Source organism: Ictidomys tridecemlineatus, chromosome 10 (assembly GCF_052094955.1).
Source record: "Ictidomys tridecemlineatus isolate mIctTri1 chromosome 10, mIctTri1.hap1, whole genome shotgun sequence".
NCBI lineage: Eukaryota > Metazoa > Chordata > Mammalia > Rodentia > Sciuridae > Ictidomys > Ictidomys tridecemlineatus.
Window position 1 is genome coordinate 31402966 of NC_135486.1, and position 22142 is coordinate 31425107.

Consider the following 22142-nt stretch of genomic DNA (forward strand, 5'->3'; position numbering starts at 1 on the left):
TGGCCTGGGGCCCCTGACTTTGAACTTTGCAGAGTATTCTTCTGCTTTCCCCAAACTCTGCTGTCCTTTTTGTCTCTCTCTGACTCCCACTCTCCCTCTCTGCCCTTCCCTGGCCCCCACCCCACCCTGGGTCTGCCTGGCACAGGGCCGCCTGTCTGAAGAGATTGAGAAGCTGCGCCAAGAGGTGGACCAGCTGAAGGGTCGAGGGGGGCCATTTGTGGATGGCATCCACTCCAGGTACTGGAGCGTGGGATGTGGGGTGTGCTGGGATGGGGTCCTGCTTGGACCCTGGGGAAGGAGACCTTCCCCCCATCAAAAGACCACCCAGGACCTCAGGGTTCTCCTCATATTCAGGGTGGGACACTGAAGCTCAGAGAAGTTGGTTAAGAGTCAATTTATCACTTGGGCATTTAGAAGGGGAGCTTTTGTCCTCTGAGGGGTGCAGAACAAGGATCAGATGATACTCCTTTCCTGCTGTCTTGGAACATGGGTCACAGGATACTTCCTACATCCTCAACAGAGAGTATGCCTTGGGAGGTGTCTGCCTGAGTTCTGTGCTCTCCCATGTTGCACAAGGTCCTCTGGTAGTGGTGGCCTTGAGACACCACCTTTAGGATTGCTGTTTGAGAGTTGAGAATCACCTGAGTTCAGGTAGGAGGCAGTGAGCAGAAAGGCATTTGGAGGGAATGGAAGTGAGGCAACAAAAACATCTTTCCTGTTGAAAGCTGAGGTTCCCTGTTATTCATGGTTGTGGTATGTAAGAGGTGGAGGTGGAGCTTTTGCCTCTGGATTTTTCTCCACATTTTGTGAAGCACTTGGCGTTGAACTCAGACCACAAACATGTCCTCAATTCTCAGCCCAGAGAAGATCGAGGAGAGTAAAGTAAAAGAGGGCCCTCAAGGTCCATGGCTCCCTTCTGTTCATGTTCTTGTCATATCAGAGATCAGCTACTATGAGGAAGTGTCACAGGGTATATATGTATGTTGAGGGGCAGTGCTTGAATTAGGGAAGAATGTTGAGCTTGAGAGAAGAGGCCTGTGGGAACCCCAGGGTGGTGGATACTCAAGTACCAACTTCAAGTTCATTGGGAATTACTGTATGAAGAGAAGCAAGGAACCAAGAAATATAATGGTAGCTGAGATTCTCCCTGTGGATTGGCTAAAAGGAACAGCCCTTCAATTAATAAGATTTGGCCCCAGCATACACCAAGCTATTTGCCACTGCTGCTTTTCCTTCCTAGCTGGGGGTTTTTGGCTTTGCCTTAGAATATCTGGACCTATCACAGAATTGGGACTGAGTTGCTGAGAGAAGAGCGAGCTAGGCTGCTCCCCTCTCAATTCAGCTATACAATCTCCTGGCCCCTTTGCATTGCTTTCTCTCAAGGGTCCCAAGCTGGGAGGTATTGGGAAGAGGCATCACAAGGAGGCTTCTTGACACTCCTGAGATTGTCACTGGGACCCTAAAATCTCAGGTTTGGCTAGACCTTTGAAGCAGTTAAAGTGGTATCTCTAGATACAGTCAGGGCCACCCAAAGCTTCCTAGGGATAGGGTCGGGGTGTGACTGGGACTCAGTCCAGATTATTGGGAAGCCTGAGAAAAGTTGCTAGGGAAAAGACCACAAAACAAAGACTGTCAGAGTTAAAGGACATCAGAGATCACCTTCCCAGTGCCCAGTGCCCCAAGCCTTGTACCGTTCTTAACAGAAAGCCAGAGAACCCACACTTGAAAACCTCTCTGATGGGAGCTCGACTTTTTAAAAGCATTGTAAGCCAACTCTTGCCATAAGAAGGTTTTTCTTAGGCTAAATGGAAAGCCACTCCCTAGAATTTTCTTCCCTGGGTCATCCTGACCCCTGGAGCACCAGAGAATAATTCTCATCTTGGGATCAGATGATAGCCCTTCAGACATTTCTGATAGCTGTGTGTCCTGTTAAGACTTCTCCAAGGTGAAGATCCCTGACTCTTTGAGCCCAGTGTGTGCAGGCTGGGGCTCTCAGTCCTCAGGACCTGTCATTTCTCTCCTTTCTACCACTCAAGGTCACACATGGGCAGCGCAGCGGACGTGCGGTTCTCCCTGAGTACAACCACCCACGCACCCCCAGGTCTGCATCGCCGCTACTCAGCACTGAGGGAGGATTCGGCTAAGGTGAGGGGGTGGCAGGGTGAGTGTGTGTGTGGGTCCCCCTGGGGAGTTTGGGGTCAGTTTGGCCGTGTGCCTGGCTCCAGTTACACCGACGGCTGGCGTGTGGTGCAAATCCTCTCCCCTGCCCTCCCCCATTTCAGTGACAGCTGCAGCCCCAGGGTTGGGGCCATTGTCAGCTGCAACAGCTGTGACCCCCCTTGCCTTGGCCTCCTGGTGGGCAAGAGGTAGGGGCTGGAAGGCGGCCAGCCAGTCCCTGAGGCCCCACTGAGGCATGTGTGCGTGTGCCTGGGTGTGCAGGCGTGTGTTTCTGGTGGCCGGAGCGGGGGGGGGGGGGGGGGCTGCAGAGGGAAGGTGGAATTGGCTGGCTTCCTGAGACAAAAGCTGTGGTTACAGGGGAGATGAGGGAGGGATGATAGGTCTCCTGGCTCTGGGCTTGGCACCTGGAGCTTTCTGAGAAGCAGCTATGGGTTCTCGCTGTCTGAGTTGGCCTGGGGAGAAGGGGGGATGAGGAAAGAGGAGGGGCAGGAGGGCTGCCTTCCTTCTTTCAGGGAAGTCTGATTACTGCCTGGTCCTCAGTTGTCACTCATATTCTCTTGTGAGCCCAGGTCCCCCAATCTCTGGGGCCTTAGAAGTCATAGATGGAGGAAGAGGGAACTCCTGGTCTGTGGAGAGGGCATGTCCCTGCCCTTAGGGCCCTAGTCTGATGGCAGTGTGAGGGCACCTCTGTGTCTCACCCCTTTACTCTTCTAAGAACACAGCAGCTGCCCAGGGGCTCAGGATGAAGGCAGCAGGGGCTTGAACAAGAGTCCTCAGGGGGAGTTTGGGGACTTGGGTCCTAGAGACTGTGTGTTAGAGCTCCTCTGGCACCCCTCCTTGTCTCCCCAACTTTTCTGGCTCTCCCAGTCCACTCCTGTGCTCTCCTCCTCTTCTGGGTCTTTGTCTGTTGAAGAGGTTTGTAGATGATTTTTGAAAAGCCATCACCTCTGAAGGTTGTTCAGAGGGTCCTGTGATATGTTGAAATTATAAGAACACAAGACCTTATCTTAATCCCTGAATTAGTCACCATTTACAAGTTTGTATGAATAGAAACTAGTAACCTTTATATAGTGCCTATTTTGTGCCAGACCTGATTTTCTCATTTTAAACCTCACAACTACCTATGAGTTAGGTCCTGTTACTGTCCTGTTTTATAAATGAAAACATGAGGCAGAGAGAGATTACACAATTTTCCCATGATTGCACAGCTAATATTTGGTAGAGTCAAGATTCTAAGCAAGAGCTGGGCACAGTGGCACAAGCCTGTAATCCCAGCGGCTCAGGAGGCAGAGGCAGGAGGATCATGCGTTCAAAGCCCATCTCAACAACTTCAGGTGCTCAGAAACTCAGTGAGACCCTGTCTCTAAATAAAATATAAAAAATAGGGCTGGGGATGTGGCTCAGTGGTTGAGTACCCCTGAGTTCAATCCCCAGTACCCCCCCCCCAAAAAAAAAGATTCAAAGAAAGGCTACTTTTTTGGGATTCATCTCTAAATCACTCTGTTAGCTAGCTCCTTGAGTTAGAGCAGAATCTCCTAGACTTTCATATGCAAACAAATAATCTGGGAATCTTGTTAAAATGCAGATTTTGAATCAGTAAGTCTGGCAATGGGGCCTGAGATTCTGCATTTCTAACAAGCTCCCAGGAGAGGTCAGTGCTGCCCAGTGGCAGTGGGGAGGGTCCTGCTCCTCAGCCCTCTGGGGTGCCATTACTACTTCTTTATCTTTTTCCTTTGCAAAGGACTGGGAGCCATCTCCACTGCCTGGATTGTTGGCCTCCACAGCCACTCCTGCTTTTGACAGTGACCCTGAGATCTCTGATGTGGATGAAGATGAGCCAGGGGGTTTAGTGGGCTCCGTTGATATTGTCTCCCCTGGCGGCCATTCAGATGCCCAGACCCTGGCCATGATGCTGCAGGAACAGCTGGATGCCATCAACGAGGAGATCAGGTTGGGGCAGGGGTGGAGGGCCTGGGAAGTGCCTTGAAGGACAGAGGGCCCATTTCTTAGTGTTTGGCAATGCCAGAAAAAGTTCACGTCTTACAACTGCACCTTAGTACCACAGTCTAGGGACCTTCTCTGGGACATCAGATAAGGTTCTAGTCCAGTATTTCCCCCAAAGGGAAGCTGATTCTCAGGCTTCATCCAATGACGTGACTGGGTGTGGGATCATGGAGCTGTAGTCCTGGTATTCTTCCTGATCTCTAAGAGTATAGCTTCCATGGCTGAAGCCATCTCAGGGTGACAGCTTTGTGAATGTTACTGTCAGTCTTACTCTAATAAGTCCTACCCTGAGGTAGGTAGCATGATCTCTGTTTTATAGATAAGGGAACAGAAATTCAGAGGTTACGTGACTTTCCCAAAGCCATGTAGTAAGTGGCAGAACCAAGATTCAAACTGAAGTTGAATCTCAGTCCACTGGGCCTTGCCTTCTGTCCCTAGGAGGCATCACACAGGATCCAGTAGCAGGGAAAGTTGTCAAGACAGACCTTCCCTTGATCCTGCTTTTTAGTGAGTTTATTAATGTTAAGACAAACTGCCAGGAAAAATCTGAGCTGAGAGTGCAGCTCTCCAGGCTGCTGAGGTCATGTAGTTCAGTGGCTCCCAGCCTTGGATTTCACAGTTACAAAGAAGATACTGGCCTCTCCCACTACAGCAATAGGGAATTGCAATCATTTTGCTTTGCAAAGTAAATCATTAAAGAAAAATAACCACCATTGACCATCAAAGCCATTCTGAAAAAACAAAAGGACATTTTAACATCTAGAGTGGGAAAGATGTACTTTCAGAATAAAGACACATCCTTCTCCTTAAAGGACAGTTGGCACCTCTACTCCAGTGGGTGTGTGCACATGTTCCTTACTGAGAGTATATTCTATGTACACAAATGAACCATTATCATTATTTTTCTATAGAACAGGGAAAATCCATTGGGGAACAGAATCAATAAGGCATCATCTAAAAGTCCTGCATCTGGGAACTACTGAGACCCACTCCAGACATTGTATATGTTGGGAAACTGAGGCATTTAGAGCGAAGAGTCTGGCCTGAGGTCACCTCTGTTGTTAGTAGTAGGTTAAGAATTTGGACTTTGCTGGGTGCAGTGATGCACGTCTGTAAATCCCAGTGGCTTGGGAGGCTGAGACAGGAAGATCACAAGTTCAAAGTGAGCCTCAGTCACTTAGTAAGCTCTAGGTTGTTTAGCAAGACCCTGTCTCAAAACAAAAAATAAAAAGGTTTGGGGATGTCAGTGGTTAAGCACTCTAGGTTCAATACCCAGAACCAAAAAAAAAAATAAATAAATAAAATAGATGGACTTGTGTTTCATAGACTAAATTGCTTCCCTCCTCTGCAACTACTTTTGTTAAACTGAGGACACAGGCCAACTAACAAGAGAGGGAAATGTTTCTGAGCTCCAGACCTTATATATCCGAACAATGCCAGAAACAATAGGGCGCCCTTAGGCATTGCTGTGTTGTTTGGACCTGGGGTGGTGAGTGTGGGCAGTGCCTGGCATCACCTCCTGCTGCTTCTCGCTGGGGCTCTTGGCCAGATCCCCTTTTGTCTGCCTTCCAGGATGATCCAGGAAGAGAAGGAGTCCACAGAGCTCCGTGCGGAGGAGATCGAGACGCGTGTGACCAGTGGCAGTATGGAGGCCTTAAACTTGACACAGCTGCGCAAGCGTGGTTCTATCCCCACCTCTCTGACTGCCTTGTCCCTGGCCAGTGCATCCCCTCCACTCAGTGGCCGTTCCACGCCGAAGCTCACCTCCCGCAGCGCTGCCCAGGACCTGGACCGGATGGGGGTCATGACCCTGGTGAGTTCTTTGGGCAGACAATAAACAACTCTGCCCTCCCGTGGCTCTCCCTTGGGAGAGTTTATAAGGAATGGCAAGCTCCTTCCTGGTTATGGGCACGGCATCTTCTTCCCATGGTGTGTGCATGCCCTGTGTGATAGGCCACCAACATGTCCTTCTGGGTTAGGGAAGGGCTTTTGTAATATTTTTCTTACCCTCTCCCTTGGATAAGCACAGAATGCTTAAGAATCTCACCAGCTGCCCACACTGCTTCTCTCTTCCAGAGATGGTCTGGACTTTTTTTGGTACCAGGGATTGAACCCAGGGGTGCTTAACCACTAAACCACATCCCCAGTCCTTTTTATTTTTTATTTAGAGACAAGGACTTGCCGAGTTGCTTAGGGCCTCGCAAAGTGGCTGAGGCTGGCTTTGAACTCTTGATCTTCCTGCCTCAGCCTCCTGAGCCCCTGGGATTATAGGGGTATGCCACCGCGCCCAGCTTAACTTCTTTTTCCAGGCCAGCTTTTTCTGCTGTGCTATTCTATCCAGGCCTGTGTGAGGCACTGAGTCCTGTGTTCTCATCCTAGGACCCTTGGGTGCCCCTTGGGTGGGCTTTAGGGCAGCCAGAGTGAGCCCAAGCTTACCTTCACTTTTTCTTCTAGCCTAGTGACTTAAGAAAGCATCGGAGGAAGTTGCTGGTGAGTGCTGCCCAATGACCCAGGTACTACTGGGTTAACTGGTCCCAGGCCCTTCCCTTTTGGCTTCTCCCCCAGGGCCCTGGGGTCTGAATTTGAACTTGAGGGGCTGCAGGGCCCCCCTACTGCGTTTTTCCTCGGTTTCTCTGCCTCTCGGTTTCTCTGTGCTCCTCTGCCTCGTCCGGGCTGGGTAGGCAGGCCCCAGATCTCTCCCTCTATCCCCTGACGGCTCCACTGTCTGTTCAGTCGCCAGTGTCTCGGGAAGAGAACCGAGAGGATAAAGCCACCATAAAATGTGAGACTTCTCCTCCTTCCTCACCCAGGACGCTGCGGCTAGAGAAGCTTGGCCACCCAGCCCTGAGCCAGGAAGAAGGCAAGAGGTAAGTGAAGCAGGCCCTACCTCTAGGCTCTCTGTTCCCAAGATCATCTCATCCCTCCCTCTGTCTGTGAAGGGACTTCATCTCACCTGTTATAGGTGCTTGACTGTCTTCTCTTTGAACTATCACCAGGAAAGATGTTCCTATGTCTCCCTTGGTCACCTGTGCTGAGCATATCCCATTGCCCCCACCCCAACACTGACACTTAAGTTCTTCCTGAGGTCTAATTCTCATCTCTTGCTGTAATTTAAGTATGTTTCTTCTTATTCCACCCCCTCCTGGCTGTCATCCTATAGTGCCTTGGAGGATCAGGGCAGCAACCCCAGCAGCAGCAACAGCAGCCAGGACTCCTTGCACAAGGGTGCCAAGCGCAAGGGCATCAAGTCGTCCATTGGCCGCCTGTTTGGGAAGAAGGAGAAGGGCAGGCTGATCCAGCTGAGTCGGGATGGAGCCACAGGCCATGGTCTCTGCCCCCTTTGTAGCAGAGGGCTGGGTGGGTGTCGGGGAGTTCAGGAGCAGGAAGGCGTGCGGGCATGCGGCCTTCTCTGCCTCCAAGGACCAGTGGGCGGAAGTCGCAGGCAGGCAGATTTCAGCTCCAGAGAAAGTGCACTTTTTCTGTGAGCTGTTTCATGCTGGGATGGATTGCCTCGTGCGGGGGAGCTCCTGTGCCCAGAAGGGTCAGGCATCTGTGTCCAACTTGGATTTCCATACCCAGCGAAAGACCGTGCTTTCTTCCAACTTTGAGGTTTGGTGACGCGCTGTTGAGGATTTTAGGAGGAAACTCTTAGGTCTTTCTTCAAAGGAGTCTGTTCTTGATTAGCACTTATTTCTGGTACATTCAGGACTCAGAATATGAAGACACCTAATTATAGCTTTGTACACATTGAGTTCAAGAAAGTGCTTGGGCAAGGGAGCACTTTTGTCACCACTGTGGTGACCTAAAGCTCAAGTTCATGCTTGGTACATAGTATAAGCATGGTAGGTACACAGTAAGTGTCTTTCCTCCCCTGCCCCCATTCTTTTTTCCCCTTCCTTCCCCCCTCCTCCTTTTTGTTCCATCATCTATTCAGTCATTTGTTCAAACATTTGAGAACTCTTTTTGGTTTTTTGTACCAGGATTGAATCCAGGGGTGCTTAGCCACTGAGGCACATTCCCAGCCCTTTTTATATTTTATTTAGAGACAGGATCTTGCTGAGTTGCTTAGGGCCTCACTAAGTTGCTGAGGCTGCCTTGGAACTCATGATCCTCCTGCCTCAGCCTCCCAAGCTGCTGGGATTACAGGTGTGCGCCATTGTGCCTGGCTTGTTGAAAACTCTTGTATGGCATAGTACAGGGGGTTGGAGCCATAGCTCATTCCTATAGAATGGAATGTCTGATGAAAAGGAAGGAAATAACAAGATGATTCCAAACCCCAGTATGATGGTGGAGCTTGCAACTAGTTGTGGAGTGGGGGTCAGCAGGAATGGCTTCCTCTGCTCCACAGTCCTGAGCTGAAGCTAGAAGGCTCACAAGAATCAGCCAACTGCAGAAGAGGTGTGTGCACACAGCACAGGGGGGCATTGTGAGGAGAGGAGGCTGTGTGGGTGAGAGAGTTCTGTACCCCCTAATGTATGCCCAGCGTGGAGGAGGAGGGCAGGAGGGAGAGGATGGACAGCCATTGGGCCACCTCTTGGGCCTGTTGAAGCAGGTGAGATGTTCCCTGGAGCCACATGAAATTGATGCATGTCATGCAGGGGAGGAACTTGATCAGCTAGAAGAAAGGAACCTTTGAACCCAAATGCATAATTAGACCTTCCCGCACCCCAGGAAGGTGTGAATCAGAACACAGCTGGCTGAGTGAGGAGGCGGAGGTGGAGGATGGGGAAGCTGGTACTTCTGTTCAGGATGTGGGGATGAGGTAGAGCACTCTCCTCCCCAGCCCCGGGTGAGGGGAGCTGTGGCGCCTCAGGGAAGCAGAAAGGTCTGATAAGTGGCAGAGGTGTTTGTGCAAAAAAAATTTATGATTTCCTGTTCCCCATACTGTGTTGGCACCTAAACCCAAGATAGCAACTCAGATTGGTTTCTGGATGACCTATACCTGCTGCCCCTGTGTACTATGGGGTGACCAGGATGTTGGTGAATTGTAAGATAAATACTATAGCAGGAAGCCATAAATACCATAGCAGGAATTCAGGAGGTCCTCAGTAGGTGACAGAGCAGGGTGTGTTCCCCTCTGTAGCTTGTGTAAGCCAGTGCGTGCAGAGAAAGAGGCTGGGAGACAGAGCTCTCTGGGCCCATTTCCCTACCCTGACTCAAGACAGAATAATCCTCTTCAAGCCTCTTAGACCACTCGCATCTGCTCTCTGGGTTTGCTTTGTATGTTAGCTTGGAGAGGGGAAGGGGTAGGTTCTGTTTAGGATTCTAGGGTGGGACAACTTTAGTCCTGCTGGCTGGAGGTCACCGCCAGGGCTTGGGCTCCCAAGGGTCACCATCTTGGATGGGAATGACTCATTCAGCCCCACTCTCAAACTGCCTGTATGCAGAGGCCTTGGGAGGAGGCTCTGGGAATAACGTGGGGTCCCATCAGACCCACATGGGCTGACCTACGCTGAGGAGCCTCCTGCTGCTGCTACTCCGCAACTTCCTGCCCAGGCCAAAGGAGGAGAGGCAGAGGGCCTGCCGACACACCCATCTCTTCCCTTCCAGTTCTGCTAACAGACTCCGAGCTCAGTCTGCAGGAACCCATGGTACCTGCCAAGCTGGGGACCCAGGCAGAGAAGGACCGGCGACTGAAGAAGAAGTAAGAGCCATAAGCCGGGCTCTGCCTGGGCCCCACCCACTTTCCTTCCCTTAAGCTACCATGGGGCCGAGCTCTGGGAACCGTAGCCCAGCAAGGCCCTCCCTGAGCTGAGTTGGCCATCAGTGAGCACATCAGGGGCTGCCCTGAGTTGGGAGAGGGTCTTAGGATGGTCCCAGGGAGAAGGAGGCAAGGGGGCTTTGGGAGAGTGACTTGGGACCCATGGGTCTTGGCAGGGCAGTTTAGAATGACTAATCAGTATGTGTCAGGTCCTGTGCATGGTGAGAGCCCCTGCTCTCTGGCATGGAGAGGTGTTCTTGCTCTACTTCTTGGTATCGCAGTGCTGCAGGTGTAGAGAGGAGGAGTCCACAGTGGGGAGCAGGGAAGTGGGAGTCCCAACCCTTGACCCACCCCAGTGGTCCCCAGGAGTCAGCCTGGTTGAGTCTCTTGTTTCTTCTTCTACAAGACACCAGCTGCTTGAGGATGCCCGCAGGAAAGGAATGCCCTTTGCCCAGTGGGACGGCCCCACTGTGGTCTCCTGGCTGGAGGTGAGCCTGGCTGAGGGCACCTGCTCTGGGGTCTGGGGGGAAGATTCTGTGGGGCGGGATGAGAACTCCTGGCAGCGGTAGTGTTCCTACAACTTTCCCAGCATGTGTCTCTCCTGTCAAGTTGCATGTGCCAGGTCAAGCATCCAGCTCCTCCCAACCACCCGCCCCCAGCCCCCTGCAAACACACATAGCACTTTGAAGGACAGAATTGATGCTACTTTATAACTGAGTTTGGATAAGAGGGACCAATAACTGAAGCCACAGACAATTTGACTCTTCCTATAGGCTGCTCCAGGAACCATGCAAAGAAAATTCCTTCACCTTCCCAGGCCCTAATTTGTAACCCCCACCTTGTCCATCATCCTATGTAGGATACCTATAAAAACTCAAACTAAGCAACTTTATTTATTTGTGTTCCAATAAAACTTTACTCATAAAACATGTAGATGGCCATCTTTAGCCCTATGGACCACAGTTTGTCTATTCTTGATATAGTGGAAAAGGATAATAACTTGTGATCATGATTCCAATTTTAACTCTTTTTAAATAACTTTTTAAAATTTATTTATTTTGATTAGGTAGATATGACAACAGAATGCATTTTGATTCATTGTACACAAATGCAGCACAACTTTATGTTTCTATAGTTGTACATGATGTAGCATCGCACTGTATGTGCGGTCATACATGTACCTAGGGTAATGATAGGTATCCTATAACCTTTTACAGTTTTTTCTAGGTGTCCTATATGTTGGATGATGGGATGTAATCTGTACTATGGGAAAGGGAGTTTGATGATAGTCATCTTCATATTTCTAAGTTCCTGTGCTTTGTTTTTGCTATATCAAGACCATGGATGAGACCTAGCCTTTGACCCTGGCTTAGTATGGTCAAAGTCTTGGCAGTAGGCTCAGGTCTTGGGGGAAGGGACTGAATTATTACCCCCTACCCCACGCTGTGTCCTATGTCTGCAGCTATGGGTGGGGATGCCTGCCTGGTATGTGGCAGCCTGCCGGGCCAACGTCAAGAGTGGTGCCATCATGTCTGCCCTGTCGGACACAGAGATTCAGCGGGAGATTGGCATCAGCAATGCCCTGCACCGGCTCAAGCTCCGGCTAGCCATCCAGGAGATGGTATCGCTGACCAGCCCCTCGGCCCCGCCCACCTCCAGGACAGTGAGTGGCTTCTCCCTTACCCAGGACATTTACAGAAGCCCTGGAATAGTGTTAGCAAAGTCTCTCATTGGTCTTCAGAGAGATGGTAGCATTGAGCCCTTAACTTCCCACCTCCACAAAATGCTCTCCCTACTCTTTAGGAGGGTTCAGCATTGGTTCTAAGAGAATCCAGCAGTCCTGGTTCCCTGCCTGCCACATAACTGTTCGTGGGCTCCATTTCTCTGTCCCTACCTGACAAAAATTCCTCATCTCTGGGAGGAGACTTCCAGGTTCTGTGTTATTGTCAGGTTGGGGAAAGTAGAGGCGAGAGAGCATTTATGAATTTTGTCCTGTCCTCTAACCTCAGCACAAGAATGCAGACTACTCCACGGACCCCAAGGTGAAATGTCATTGTTACTTGTCACTGTGACTGGGGTCATCCCCTTTTCAGGTCAGCACCACTCTTTCATATTTGTCCAGGAGACATTTGCGAGTGCTTTCTACTCTGAAGGCACTGTGCTAGCAGTGTGGATACTGTGATACCTGCTCTGCTGTCAGCTTGCTCCCTGCTGGACACAGTGCAGTGCTCTGGGCTGGGCATATGGGGGACTCGGGGGAAGGCAGCTCTGCTCTCTGGGCCTCCAAGCCTTTTAGGGATCCTAGGACACTGCCTTCCCTGCCCAGGGCTAACTAGATTTTTTCCCTGCAGTCTTCTGGGAATGTCTGGGTCACCCATGAGGAGATGGAAACTCTGGCAACATCCACCAAAACAGTGAGTCTGGACCTTGGCTCTGACCCTGGGGTTAGGGTAGATGACTCCCAGGAGAATGAAGGGAAGACTGTGGGAGGTCAGAGGGGCGGGCAGTAGACCTCAGGTTGGTATCTTGGGTTCCCTTCTCAGGGCAGAGTATTGTGGGGGAAGAGGTGAGATTGGGAAGAGTTAGAGTTTGTGTGGGGTCTCCTGGGCATCATGAGCTTACCCACAGCCCCTGGAATACTGCAGTGGAGAAAAGCTGGGCAGGAGAGGGCTTTGTCCTGCTATGGGCCTGAGGCCTACCCTTGACTTTGACCCTTGGTGGAGGAACTGGGAAGGTTGGGGAAGTTGGCATCTTGCCTGGCACTTAGACGAGCCTGGGAGACTTGGAAGCAGGTTTTTGTTTTTGTTTTTGTTTTTGTTTTTGTTTTTTTGCCATACACATTTGCTCTTGTTTCACCACAAACACAGCCACAGGCACCATCCAGCTGCCCCCTCCTGGGCATCCCATGAGCTTTCCCCAGTTACCTCCCAGCTACTGGGGTGTGTCCTCCTCCTCTCTGATGGGGCCTGGGGCAGGAGCTACAGGTTGCTTGACTTTGCCTGTTTCCCTGACATGCTGCACTTGTTCCTGCTAGGACAGTGAGGAGGGCAGCTGGGCTCAGGTAAGACTCCATCCGGATCAGAACCAACTCTCAGCTGGTCAGGCCAGGATCTTCCCAGCAGCTTCTCTTCCCAGCAGAACTGTCCCACTCCCAATGTGTGTCTTCCCTCTGCTTCCTGAGTCCTGGATGTAGGTTCTTTCCTGCTGAACCCCCCACCACCTCCTCTTTAGCTGCTTATTCTGGTTGCTCAGGATGGCAGGTGAGGAGCCCTAGAGGGCTGTGCCCCCAGCATGCCTGGCCCCTCTCCTCAGTTGACTGTCTTCTCAAATGGTGAGACTTAGATTGGTATGAATCTTCATCCTTTCCCAGTCCTTCCCAGGGGTACACAGGTGAACTAACTCAGGGCCTTCCATGCATTCCTCTAGTATGCAAATAATTATTAAGCACCTAGACTTTTCTAAGCACTCTGAATGCAAAAGTAAAGAAGCAAAGCCCCATGGAGCAGTAAACAAGGAAGGGTATAATATCAAAAAGCAAGCAGTATTGGGGCTGTGGCTATGGCTCAGTGGTAGAGCCCTTGCCTAGCACATGTAAGGCACTGGGTTTGATCCTGAGCACCATATAAAAATAAACAAATAAATAAAGGCATTCTGTCCAGCTACAACTACAAAAAAAATGTTAAAAGAAAAAAGCAAGCAGTATTAATAGGAATATAAAGGACAGTACTGACAGATAAATAAAGGGTCAATATCAGATAGTGATGAGTGTCATGGTGAAGAATGAAGCATGGAGCAGCACTGTGAATGCCTGCAGGGAAAACCCCATCAGCAGGAGACCGGCAGGCCACTGACAGCACATTCACCTGCAGAACAGTAGTCAGCAGAGGTAATGCAGGGACCTGGGAAATATGTTAAATGAAATATGCAAATCCCAGTGACTTCATAGAATTTGATGTTAAAATTTTTTAAAAAGCAAAGTTATTAATATATTGTTTAGAAAAAAATATATTGGTGATTATAAAACTTAATTTTTTTAAGTGGAGGAACCCTAGACAGAAATCTCAGCATGGTGGGTACTTCTGAGCTGTAGGAAATGGGATGGGGTAGATTTGTGGGTGCAGAGAATGTTTTGATTCTTATCTTGGATGCTGTCTGCAGATGTTAACTTCATTTTTATGCTTAATAATGGACATATGGGACACATGGTTTTATAAGTGTCAACAATTTCATTTTTAAAATATTTTTTTAGTTGTAGATGGGCTTAATACCTTTATTTTATTTATTTTTATGTGGTGCTGAGAATTGAGCCCCGTGACTCACATATGCTAGGCAAGTGCTCTGCCACTGAGCCACAACCCCAGCCCCAACAATTTCATTTTAAAAGCTAACAAAATGGAAAATTTCAATCTTAAAATATCAATTAGGGTAAGGGAATAGTGGTGGAAAGCTTGATATCAACAACTAAAGCTTTCTTTCACGTATATATATTTTTTAGTTGTAGATGGACACAATATTTTTATTTTATTTGTTTATTTTTATGTGGTGCTGAGGATTGAACCCAGTGCCTCGCATGCTGTACCACTGAGCTCTAGCTTCAGCCCAACAACAAAGGCTTTCTAAAGCTGGGTGGTCAGAGAGCCCTGCTTGCCCACATCAGGAGGGATGTCTAGAGGGTGTGGGCTTAGAGCCAGGTGGAGGGTGTGCCTGGTGCGAGCAAAGGTTCTGGAGAGTTCTTGGAGCAGAAGACCAAGCCTTAGAGAACCAAACTGGCTGTTCTGACACAGGCCACTGACCTTTGTTTTTTTCTGTCTTTGGCTAATGTTCAACATCCCTGTTGACTATAAGGCCAGCCATTTCCAGTGAGGCTGGCATCCTATACCCCTCTGTAGGGCACTGCAACACAGCCTTGCCCCTGGGCTCAGTGGGCTGGAAGCTCCCTAAGAACTGGGAAGGCAGGTTGGCAGCACAGTGCCATCCAGGCATTCCAGAGATGGCAGGAAGGACGTCGTGTTCTCCACTGTCTAGACAGTTGCTCCCATTCGTTAGGGTAGATAATTGATATGTGAGTGGAACTAGATGGTTCTGGTATCTTGAAAAGTTCCATTTAAAATCCCCCACCACGACAAGCCCCCTAGTGAAAAGAAACTGAATTTCATTGAACTGCTCTCCCTCCCTCATGGGTGGAAGATGGAGTAATGTTTCTGGACCAGGTATTCCAGGCGCAACCTGATGGCCCCACTGCCTCCCCCACAGCCTGCTCCTTCTCATCCCACAGACCCTGGCTTATGGAGACATGAACCATGAATGGATTGGGAACGAATGGCTGCCCAGCCTGGGGCTCCCCCAGTACCGCAGCTACTTCATGGAGTGCCTGGTGGATGCACGCATGCTGGACCACCTCACCAAGAAGGACCTGCGCGTCCACCTGAAGATGGTGGACAGCTTCCATAGGTGAGCCAGGCTGGAGCCAGGGCCCCCTCCCTGACACTGGTCTTCTGACAAAGGACTGGGGTCTGTCTCTAGGAATAGAGGCCCCTCTTCTCACCTTTTTCTATGGCTTTTTCTGGGTGGCAACAGGTCTCCTATTGGGAAAGTCTTCCTCTTTGAGTTCTTGCCTCATCCTACAATTTGAGGATTTGGTTCTCTTAATGCTAACCCTTAGGGCACAAAAAGTCATTTCTTGCTAGCATCATCTTCTTTGCGATTTTTCTCCTAAGTCTGCATTTCATTGCTTGTCTTGGGATTCCTGAATTCTCTGTGCTTACCCTGAGGAGGCTCAAACCAAACCTGGCATTTGATTTAGGTGTCTCATTCCTTCCAAGCTGAGGGGAAAGAACTTTCTGGGACTTTGCCCTGCCAACGTCCCAGCTGGGAGCCCTTCAGCTTTGGGCTCATGTCTTTTTGTACAGGGTATCCAGTCCTCTCCTCTTCTTTACTGAAGGGATCTTTTGTTCAAAAGTGTCATAGCTGAAGTCCTAAACTGGCAGCCCGTGGGCAGGATTTGGCCTACTGATATGTTTTGTTTGGCCCACATGTATTTTAAAAATCATGAGTTTAGTTGTCAGTACTTCAACAGTAGGAGATTTTATGCAAACTTCTGGATTTCTGGCTTCTCCTGAAAACTTGAAAGTGCTATCAGTACATTTTAGCTGGGAAACAACCAGCTGTAGCTAGAGAGTGGTTGCTTCTCCAGGACCGGGGAGTCCTTTTCCAGATCTTCCCAGCCCCTCCTTCCTGCTTCCTTCACTTAATTACCTGCCTAGTCCCAAGAGGCATTTGGGTTGGAGAACCAGGTGGGTGGTGATCGTTCCAGGAGTTGACAGTTTTTATGAAGTGCTTCACAGCATCTAGCTGCAAGTAGCTCAGATTGCTATTTAAGTCTGGTCTTTTCCCTTGAGTGGATAATGAGACAAGGGGTGGAACCAGGGATAAGTGGCTTTTCAGGCTTCCCTCAGGGCTCTATGGATATCCCCCCAAATGTGGGGAAATGTGGCTGTCCTTCAACTCATATACCATGCAAATTTAAATCTGGAATGGACCTAGTCAGTCTCTTCATTGTGTGGATGAGGAAACTGAGGCATAGGAAGGAGTAGGCCAAGGCCGCTCAGTGGAACCTAGTCTGCTGACTCATCCAGTGCTCTTGCCACCACACTGCAGAGACTCCTGGACCCTTCATCCCTCCTTACTCCATGGGACTGGTAAGGGCCAACTTGTGAAGGAAGCCTCTGTCCTCCCTTCCCCCACCCCACTGAAAGGGAATCTTTTGTCTCTGTGCAGGAGGCTGCCAGGCCCAGCTGCACCTGTCCCCTCCTCGGTGATTGATGGGATTGGGGAGAAGGGCTAGGGGATACGCCTGGGTTGCTAGAGGACTGTGGAAGTCCTCCCCATGGCCCTCTGCCCAGAGCCCAGCCTGCCACATGGTCGCAGGCTCAGCTCCACAAGCCTCACCTCAGCTGTGCACTTGCTGCTTTGATTCCACTCAACATTTCATCAGCAAGTTCTTAGGTCTTGGAAAAGCCTTTGACATTATGATTTTTATGACAAGAAGGGGATATTTCAAAACTATTTTACAGAGAAAACAAGCCCAATAGAGGGTGAGTTCTGTCAGGCCACTCAGCCAGGTGGTGACAATAGGCTAAATAAAGCCCTCATTTCTTGACACCCCGTTCAGAGCACTTTTCCTTGGGACAGGGCATTCTGTTGAGCAGGTAAACCCAAGGAGCTCCTGTTGGGTAGAACCCGCACACGCAATAATCAGAACTGCCGTCCTAACAGTGGTCCCATTTCTGAGCACCTGCGATGTTCCAGGGGCTGGACCAAACCCTTCCAGTCACTCACCTTTGTCCTCACCACAACTCCAATATAGAGATAGGACCCCTCTCACAGATGCACAGTGCCCCTCAGCTAACAGGTGGCAGAACTGCTATTGAAACCTAGTGCGGCCAAACTTAAGGTCTTTTATGGTTTTGCCGTGCTGCGCAACAGCTTTCAAAGTCTCAGTAATTGTAGTGAGAATTATAGCAAAATTAAAATTCGTGGGTATTTGCCATCATGCGCTGTTTGCGTTCATGTCCCTTGCAGGGACCAGGACTTAAATCAGTGGCTTGAGCATTAAACAGGTGGCTCAGCCGGAAAAGGGTTCCTAGAAATGGTGTCTCTGAGCTGTGGAAGAGATGCTTCTTGAGTAGAACTGAGAAGAAAAGAGAGAATAATCTGCATGATTTAATCTTACAGTGCCTCAATAGTAAAGTCAAAACTGCATTTGGGAGGAAACTTCTATTCTTTCTATTTTCTGGTTGGGGAAAGAAAGAATGAAGGACAAAAGTGTATTTAAGTTAAGCAAGAATCTGCTGTTCTCCCAGTAAGCTCCCCTGAGAAGGTAGTGAGTCCCCTGTCACTGGGCATGTTCAGGTCTTGGCTCTGTGACTGCTCTGGAGGATGCTGTGGAGACCACTCCTGCCTTAGGAAAAGCTGGAACTGTTGATTGTAGGGTCCCTTCTAACCTGCAGCTCTCATCTTAGCCTGGCTTAGTTATTATTTATTCAGTGCTTATGATGACCTCATACTCTTTAAGTACTCTCAGTAATTTATGTGAATTATTCCATTTAACTCATTCAGCGTTTATACAGGGCCTCTTATGTACTTAGATGTTTAAGATCAGTGGACAAATCAAAGCTCCTTGACCTCGTAGAGCTTACATTTTAACTGGGAGAGACAATTCAGGAACAATAAACTACGGTATGTTACTAGATAAAAAGTGGTAGAAAAAAAATTAGTCTAAGGTAAGGGAGATTGGGAGTGTGGGCCGGGTGTGATGGTGCTAATGGTGCAGTTTCCAATCTGATGAACAAGGTGACTGGTAAATTGGGCTGAGAAGGTGATATTTGAGCAATGCTTAAAGGACAGGAAGTAGTGAGCTGTGCAGCAGACTGGGGAGGAGTATTCCAAGCAGAGGGAACAGCCAGTGCAAAGACCCTGAGGCACCCAGACCTAGGGAGCCTGCTGTGTTTGAGGAACAGCAGGGATGTCATGTGGCTACAGCAGAGAAAGCAAGGGAAGAGTAGCCAGAGGGAGAGTGAGACATGTGAGGTAAGGGAACAGGTCATGAGGCATCCATCTTATAGGCTGTTGAAAGGACTCTGAGTAAAATGGGGAGGTAAAGAAGTATTTTGCTTTTGCTTTTTCTTTGACTTATGGGTGGTAGAGGTCTTGCCATTCCAGTGCCTGGAGAGAAAGGACATGTTCAAAGCACTTTTGTTCTAAAAGTCAGGTCCAATCCCTGGCTGAGAAGGAGGACGCAGGGTAGCAGAGAGCACGACATAACCTCTGCAGGGTCACATGCAGGCCTCCGCAGCAGGAAAAGCACAAGAGGGCTAGGGCACTCTTGTGCGGAGGCAGCAGGCCTGGATCTGCTGTGGCTGCTGCGGAATGTTGGGCCCATGGGAGACATAGCCCTGCTGAGGGTCTGGCTTGGGGGTTGTGTATCTGCAGGACCAGCCTTCAGTATGGCATCATGTGTCTGAAGAGACTGAATTACGACCGGAAGGAGCTGGAGAAGAGGCGGGAAGAGAGCCAGCACGAGATCAAGGGTAAGCTGGTCAGGCCTGGTGGGGGCCTCAGAAAGGTACGGAGCAGCCTGGCCTGCTGGTCCCTTCCTTGGGCTGGGTGGAGAAAGAGCATTCTGAGCTCAGGGAAGCTCCCAATTGGAGAGGAAGGTGCAGTCCTAACCTGGGACAGTGCTGCAGACTGGGCTTCTTCTCATGGAACTTGGTGATCTGGGTGGGGTTGGATGAGAAACAGAGGCAGGTTTTAGAAGAGACTTTGAAGGTGGGAGAATAAAAGGCCACTTTGGCCTGGGTAGGCAGAAGATTCTTTCAGAGGCTCTAGAGTGGCCTTATCCCAAGTCCTGCAGGCTGGCAGGGGTACAGTGAGGTGGGGCTGGTTCTCCAGGAGTCAAGGTATCAGGGATGACAGAGACAAGGTATGGGAGGTTGGGGGAAGGGTGGGAAACAGCAGAGTGATGGGACATTGAGTCAAGAGACCCCTGGAGGGGAGGTTGGGCCAAACCTATGTCTCTTTTTGCTCCTTCTATTCTCCTACTCTCCAGATGTGCTGGTTTGGACCAATGACCAGGTGGTTCATTGGGTACAGTCTATTGGGCTTCGGGACTATGCAGGAAACCTGCAAGAGAGTGGTGTCCATGGTGCCCTGCTGGCTCTGGATGAGAACTTTGACCATAACACACTGGCCTTGGTCCTCCAGATCCCCACGCAGAACACCCAGGTGGGCAGCCCTTTAATCAATTGGTCTCACTCTTTTTTCTTTTCTTTCTTCCTGGTGTGTATGTGTGCAGGGGGCTGTGCTTGGGCATGCCCCAGAGGGATTGTAATGCCCTCAAACCTCCAAGAGTGGTCCCTATGCCTGGCGAAGGCTCATGGGAATATGATTTTTCACATGAGAAGATGTCTGTTTTTGTCCCCACACTGCTATGGGGACCTCCACTGCCAACACTCTGCATTCCTTTTCCTTGAACAACTTCTCTGACCTGACTTTTCTTACAGGAGAACTAGCTTTGGTCCCCATGGGGACCAGAAAGCCCATATCTCTTTTGTCTGCCATCCTAGGGACCTACTCCTGGCCTCTCAGGCTTAAGAAAGCTAAATATACCTGCTAGCACAGCCCAGAGCCTTTCAGCGCCAGGGCTTTGTCTGCCCAGCAACAACTCAAAAGATTAGACATCTCCTTAAATTACCTTTCATAATTACTATGGAGCTGTCATCCAAGAATGTATCTAAATTCTCTTGAACCTATTTATATTTTTGGCCTTTCTAACTTCCTGTGGGTAATGGATTTTAGAAGTACTAACAGTTGTATAAAGTACTTCCTGATTTTATTTGTCCTAAAAATGACCCTGTCAGGCTTCCCCTGGGGAAGGAACTCTTAGTTTAGATTTTTTAAGGATGTTTATATTTGATCAGTTCTCACCTTTTGTGAGAACTGTGAATTTCATAAACTCTGAGTATGTTGCCTCTGGGCCCAAGCCTTTGTCTCTCCAGACAGAGTGGTCTTAATTCTTTTAGCCTTTCCTCATATAGACTTGCCTCTGTCCCTGATCATTTTAGCTGCCCTTGTCTGGACTGTTTGCAGCTGTCAGATCGCTTTTGAAATTCAGCCACCAGGGCTGCACAGGCTATTCTGGGAGCAGATGTGTTTTAGCTTGAGGGAGGGTGGTACTGAGTTGTGCTATAGTTCTGGGGTGTGTGTTGGCCTTTGGGGGTGATAGTAGCACACTGGGCCAGTGTGTCCTATAGTACCCCTCCTAACCAGTCAAAATAGATAGTGCAGATCCCCTCTTCTCTAAAAAGATCTCAGATGTCCCCTCAAATGCAATTTCCTTACACTTGCCCATCTCAAACTCACTTGCTACCTTCCTGCTCACTCATACAGCTCTGCAAGGTGTTTCTGAAGTTGATACCTGTCCACTTGACCATTCACAACACAGAGGAACAGCATCATGAGATCCTTGAAAGTATTATCAGGCTTCTCCTTTAAGATCATGTGTAGGACTATCATGTTCTCAATACCGATAAAGACAGTATTAGACTATAAAGACTGATGCAGAAAGCTATGGTTAATTTTATTTATCACAAAATGGGCTTTTCTCTTTCTTTTCCTTCCTATCTCAAAATGCCTTCAGTTATTTTTTGTTTGTTTTGTTTTGGGGGGAGTGCTGGGGATTGAACCCAGGGGTGCTTAACCACTGAGCCACATCCCCAGCCCTTTTTATATTTTATTTTGAGACAGGGTCTCGCTAAACTGCCTAGGACCTCAATAAATTGCTGAGGTTGGCTTTGAACTTGTGATCCTCCTGCCTCAGCCTCCCAAGCTGCTGGAGTTACAGGTGTGTGCCACTGTGCCCAGCTGCCTTCAGTTTTTGTAGATGGCAATATTTCTGAAAATTGTAGCAGCAGCATTTCTATGGCTTTCTAGCCTTTCTTATTTCCTGACTCATTCATTTAGCATATTAGCTGTTGGGGGAAATACTATCTGATCCAATATGGAGTCCATTGTTTAAAATGGTCAAAAATATCTGTTGGCATAAAATTTTGAAAACATTCCTGTTTCTGGCAATGTTTGTGAGTTCATTTCTAGGAGGTCTAGAGAAAGCTTCTGTACATCATGCAGCCCAGGCCCACCAACAGCCATGACTGAGCTGTTGGTTTAAATTCATGATATGGAACCTTGCAAATAGATTTATTTAATCCAGATAAGTTGTTTTGGTTATCTGTGGTCTGCATACTTATCTCCCAATTGCCTCCAAAGGTAGTCAGACATGATTTTCCCCTTGTAGACAAAATGTTTGCTTGTTTTCCCAGTAGGTAAAGCCTTTCCATCCATATGTTCTGGGATCCTATTTTTTAAAAAAAATTTTTACATTTTTTTTTTCTGTTTTCACCATATGAAAGAACCTAAAGGTTAACATTTCCAAGAGGACACTGAGGTTTGCTTGGAGGAGTAACCTCAGAAGTGTGAAGGACTAAGTGTATCAAGCCCTGCCACATCTCTGCCCTTGGACCCTAGGAAGCAGGTGAAAGATGATATAAAGATCCTTAACTATGCCCTGTTCACCTTCCTTTCTCTCACCCTGTGGACTCCAGGCCCGCCAGGTGATGGAGAGAGAGTTCAATAACCTCTTGGCCTTGGGCACAGACCGGAAGCTGGATGATGTGAGTACATGGTCATGAATTCAGGGCCTCGG

The 22142-nt window shown here is 49.1% G+C and overlaps 1 protein-coding gene across 7 annotated transcripts in view; it reads left to right on the top strand.

Annotated features, from left to right (window-relative positions):
• Ppfia4 (PPFI scaffold protein A4) overlaps positions 1 to 22142 on the top strand; it is a 50654-nt gene that overhangs the window by 21853 nt on the left and 6659 nt on the right. For 5 of the 7 annotated variants that reach the window (XM_013360814.4, XM_021729855.3, XM_040278012.2 and 2 more), the window contains 16 exons: positions 146 to 237; positions 2037 to 2145; positions 3920 to 4128; positions 5755 to 5995; positions 6637 to 6672; positions 6916 to 7049; positions 7343 to 7509; positions 9733 to 9826; positions 10290 to 10371; positions 11346 to 11546; positions 12235 to 12297; positions 12918 to 12944; positions 15159 to 15334; positions 18875 to 18972; positions 19491 to 19666; positions 22042 to 22110. In XM_013360814.4, coding sequence (XP_013216268.1) covers positions 146 to 237; positions 2037 to 2145; positions 3920 to 4128; positions 5755 to 5995; positions 6637 to 6672; positions 6916 to 7049; positions 7343 to 7509; positions 9733 to 9826; positions 10290 to 10371; positions 11346 to 11546; positions 12235 to 12297; positions 12918 to 12944; positions 15159 to 15334; positions 18875 to 18972; positions 19491 to 19666; positions 22042 to 22110 — 1974 coding nt within the window. The remainder of the gene's footprint in view (positions 1 to 145; positions 238 to 2036; positions 2146 to 3919; positions 4129 to 5754; positions 5996 to 6636; positions 6673 to 6915; positions 7050 to 7342; positions 7510 to 9732; positions 9827 to 10289; positions 10372 to 11345; positions 11547 to 12234; positions 12298 to 12917; positions 12945 to 15158; positions 15335 to 18874; positions 18973 to 19490; positions 19667 to 22041; positions 22111 to 22142) is intronic. The other 2 variants (XM_021729856.3, XM_013360813.4) reach the window with 1 other exon arrangement.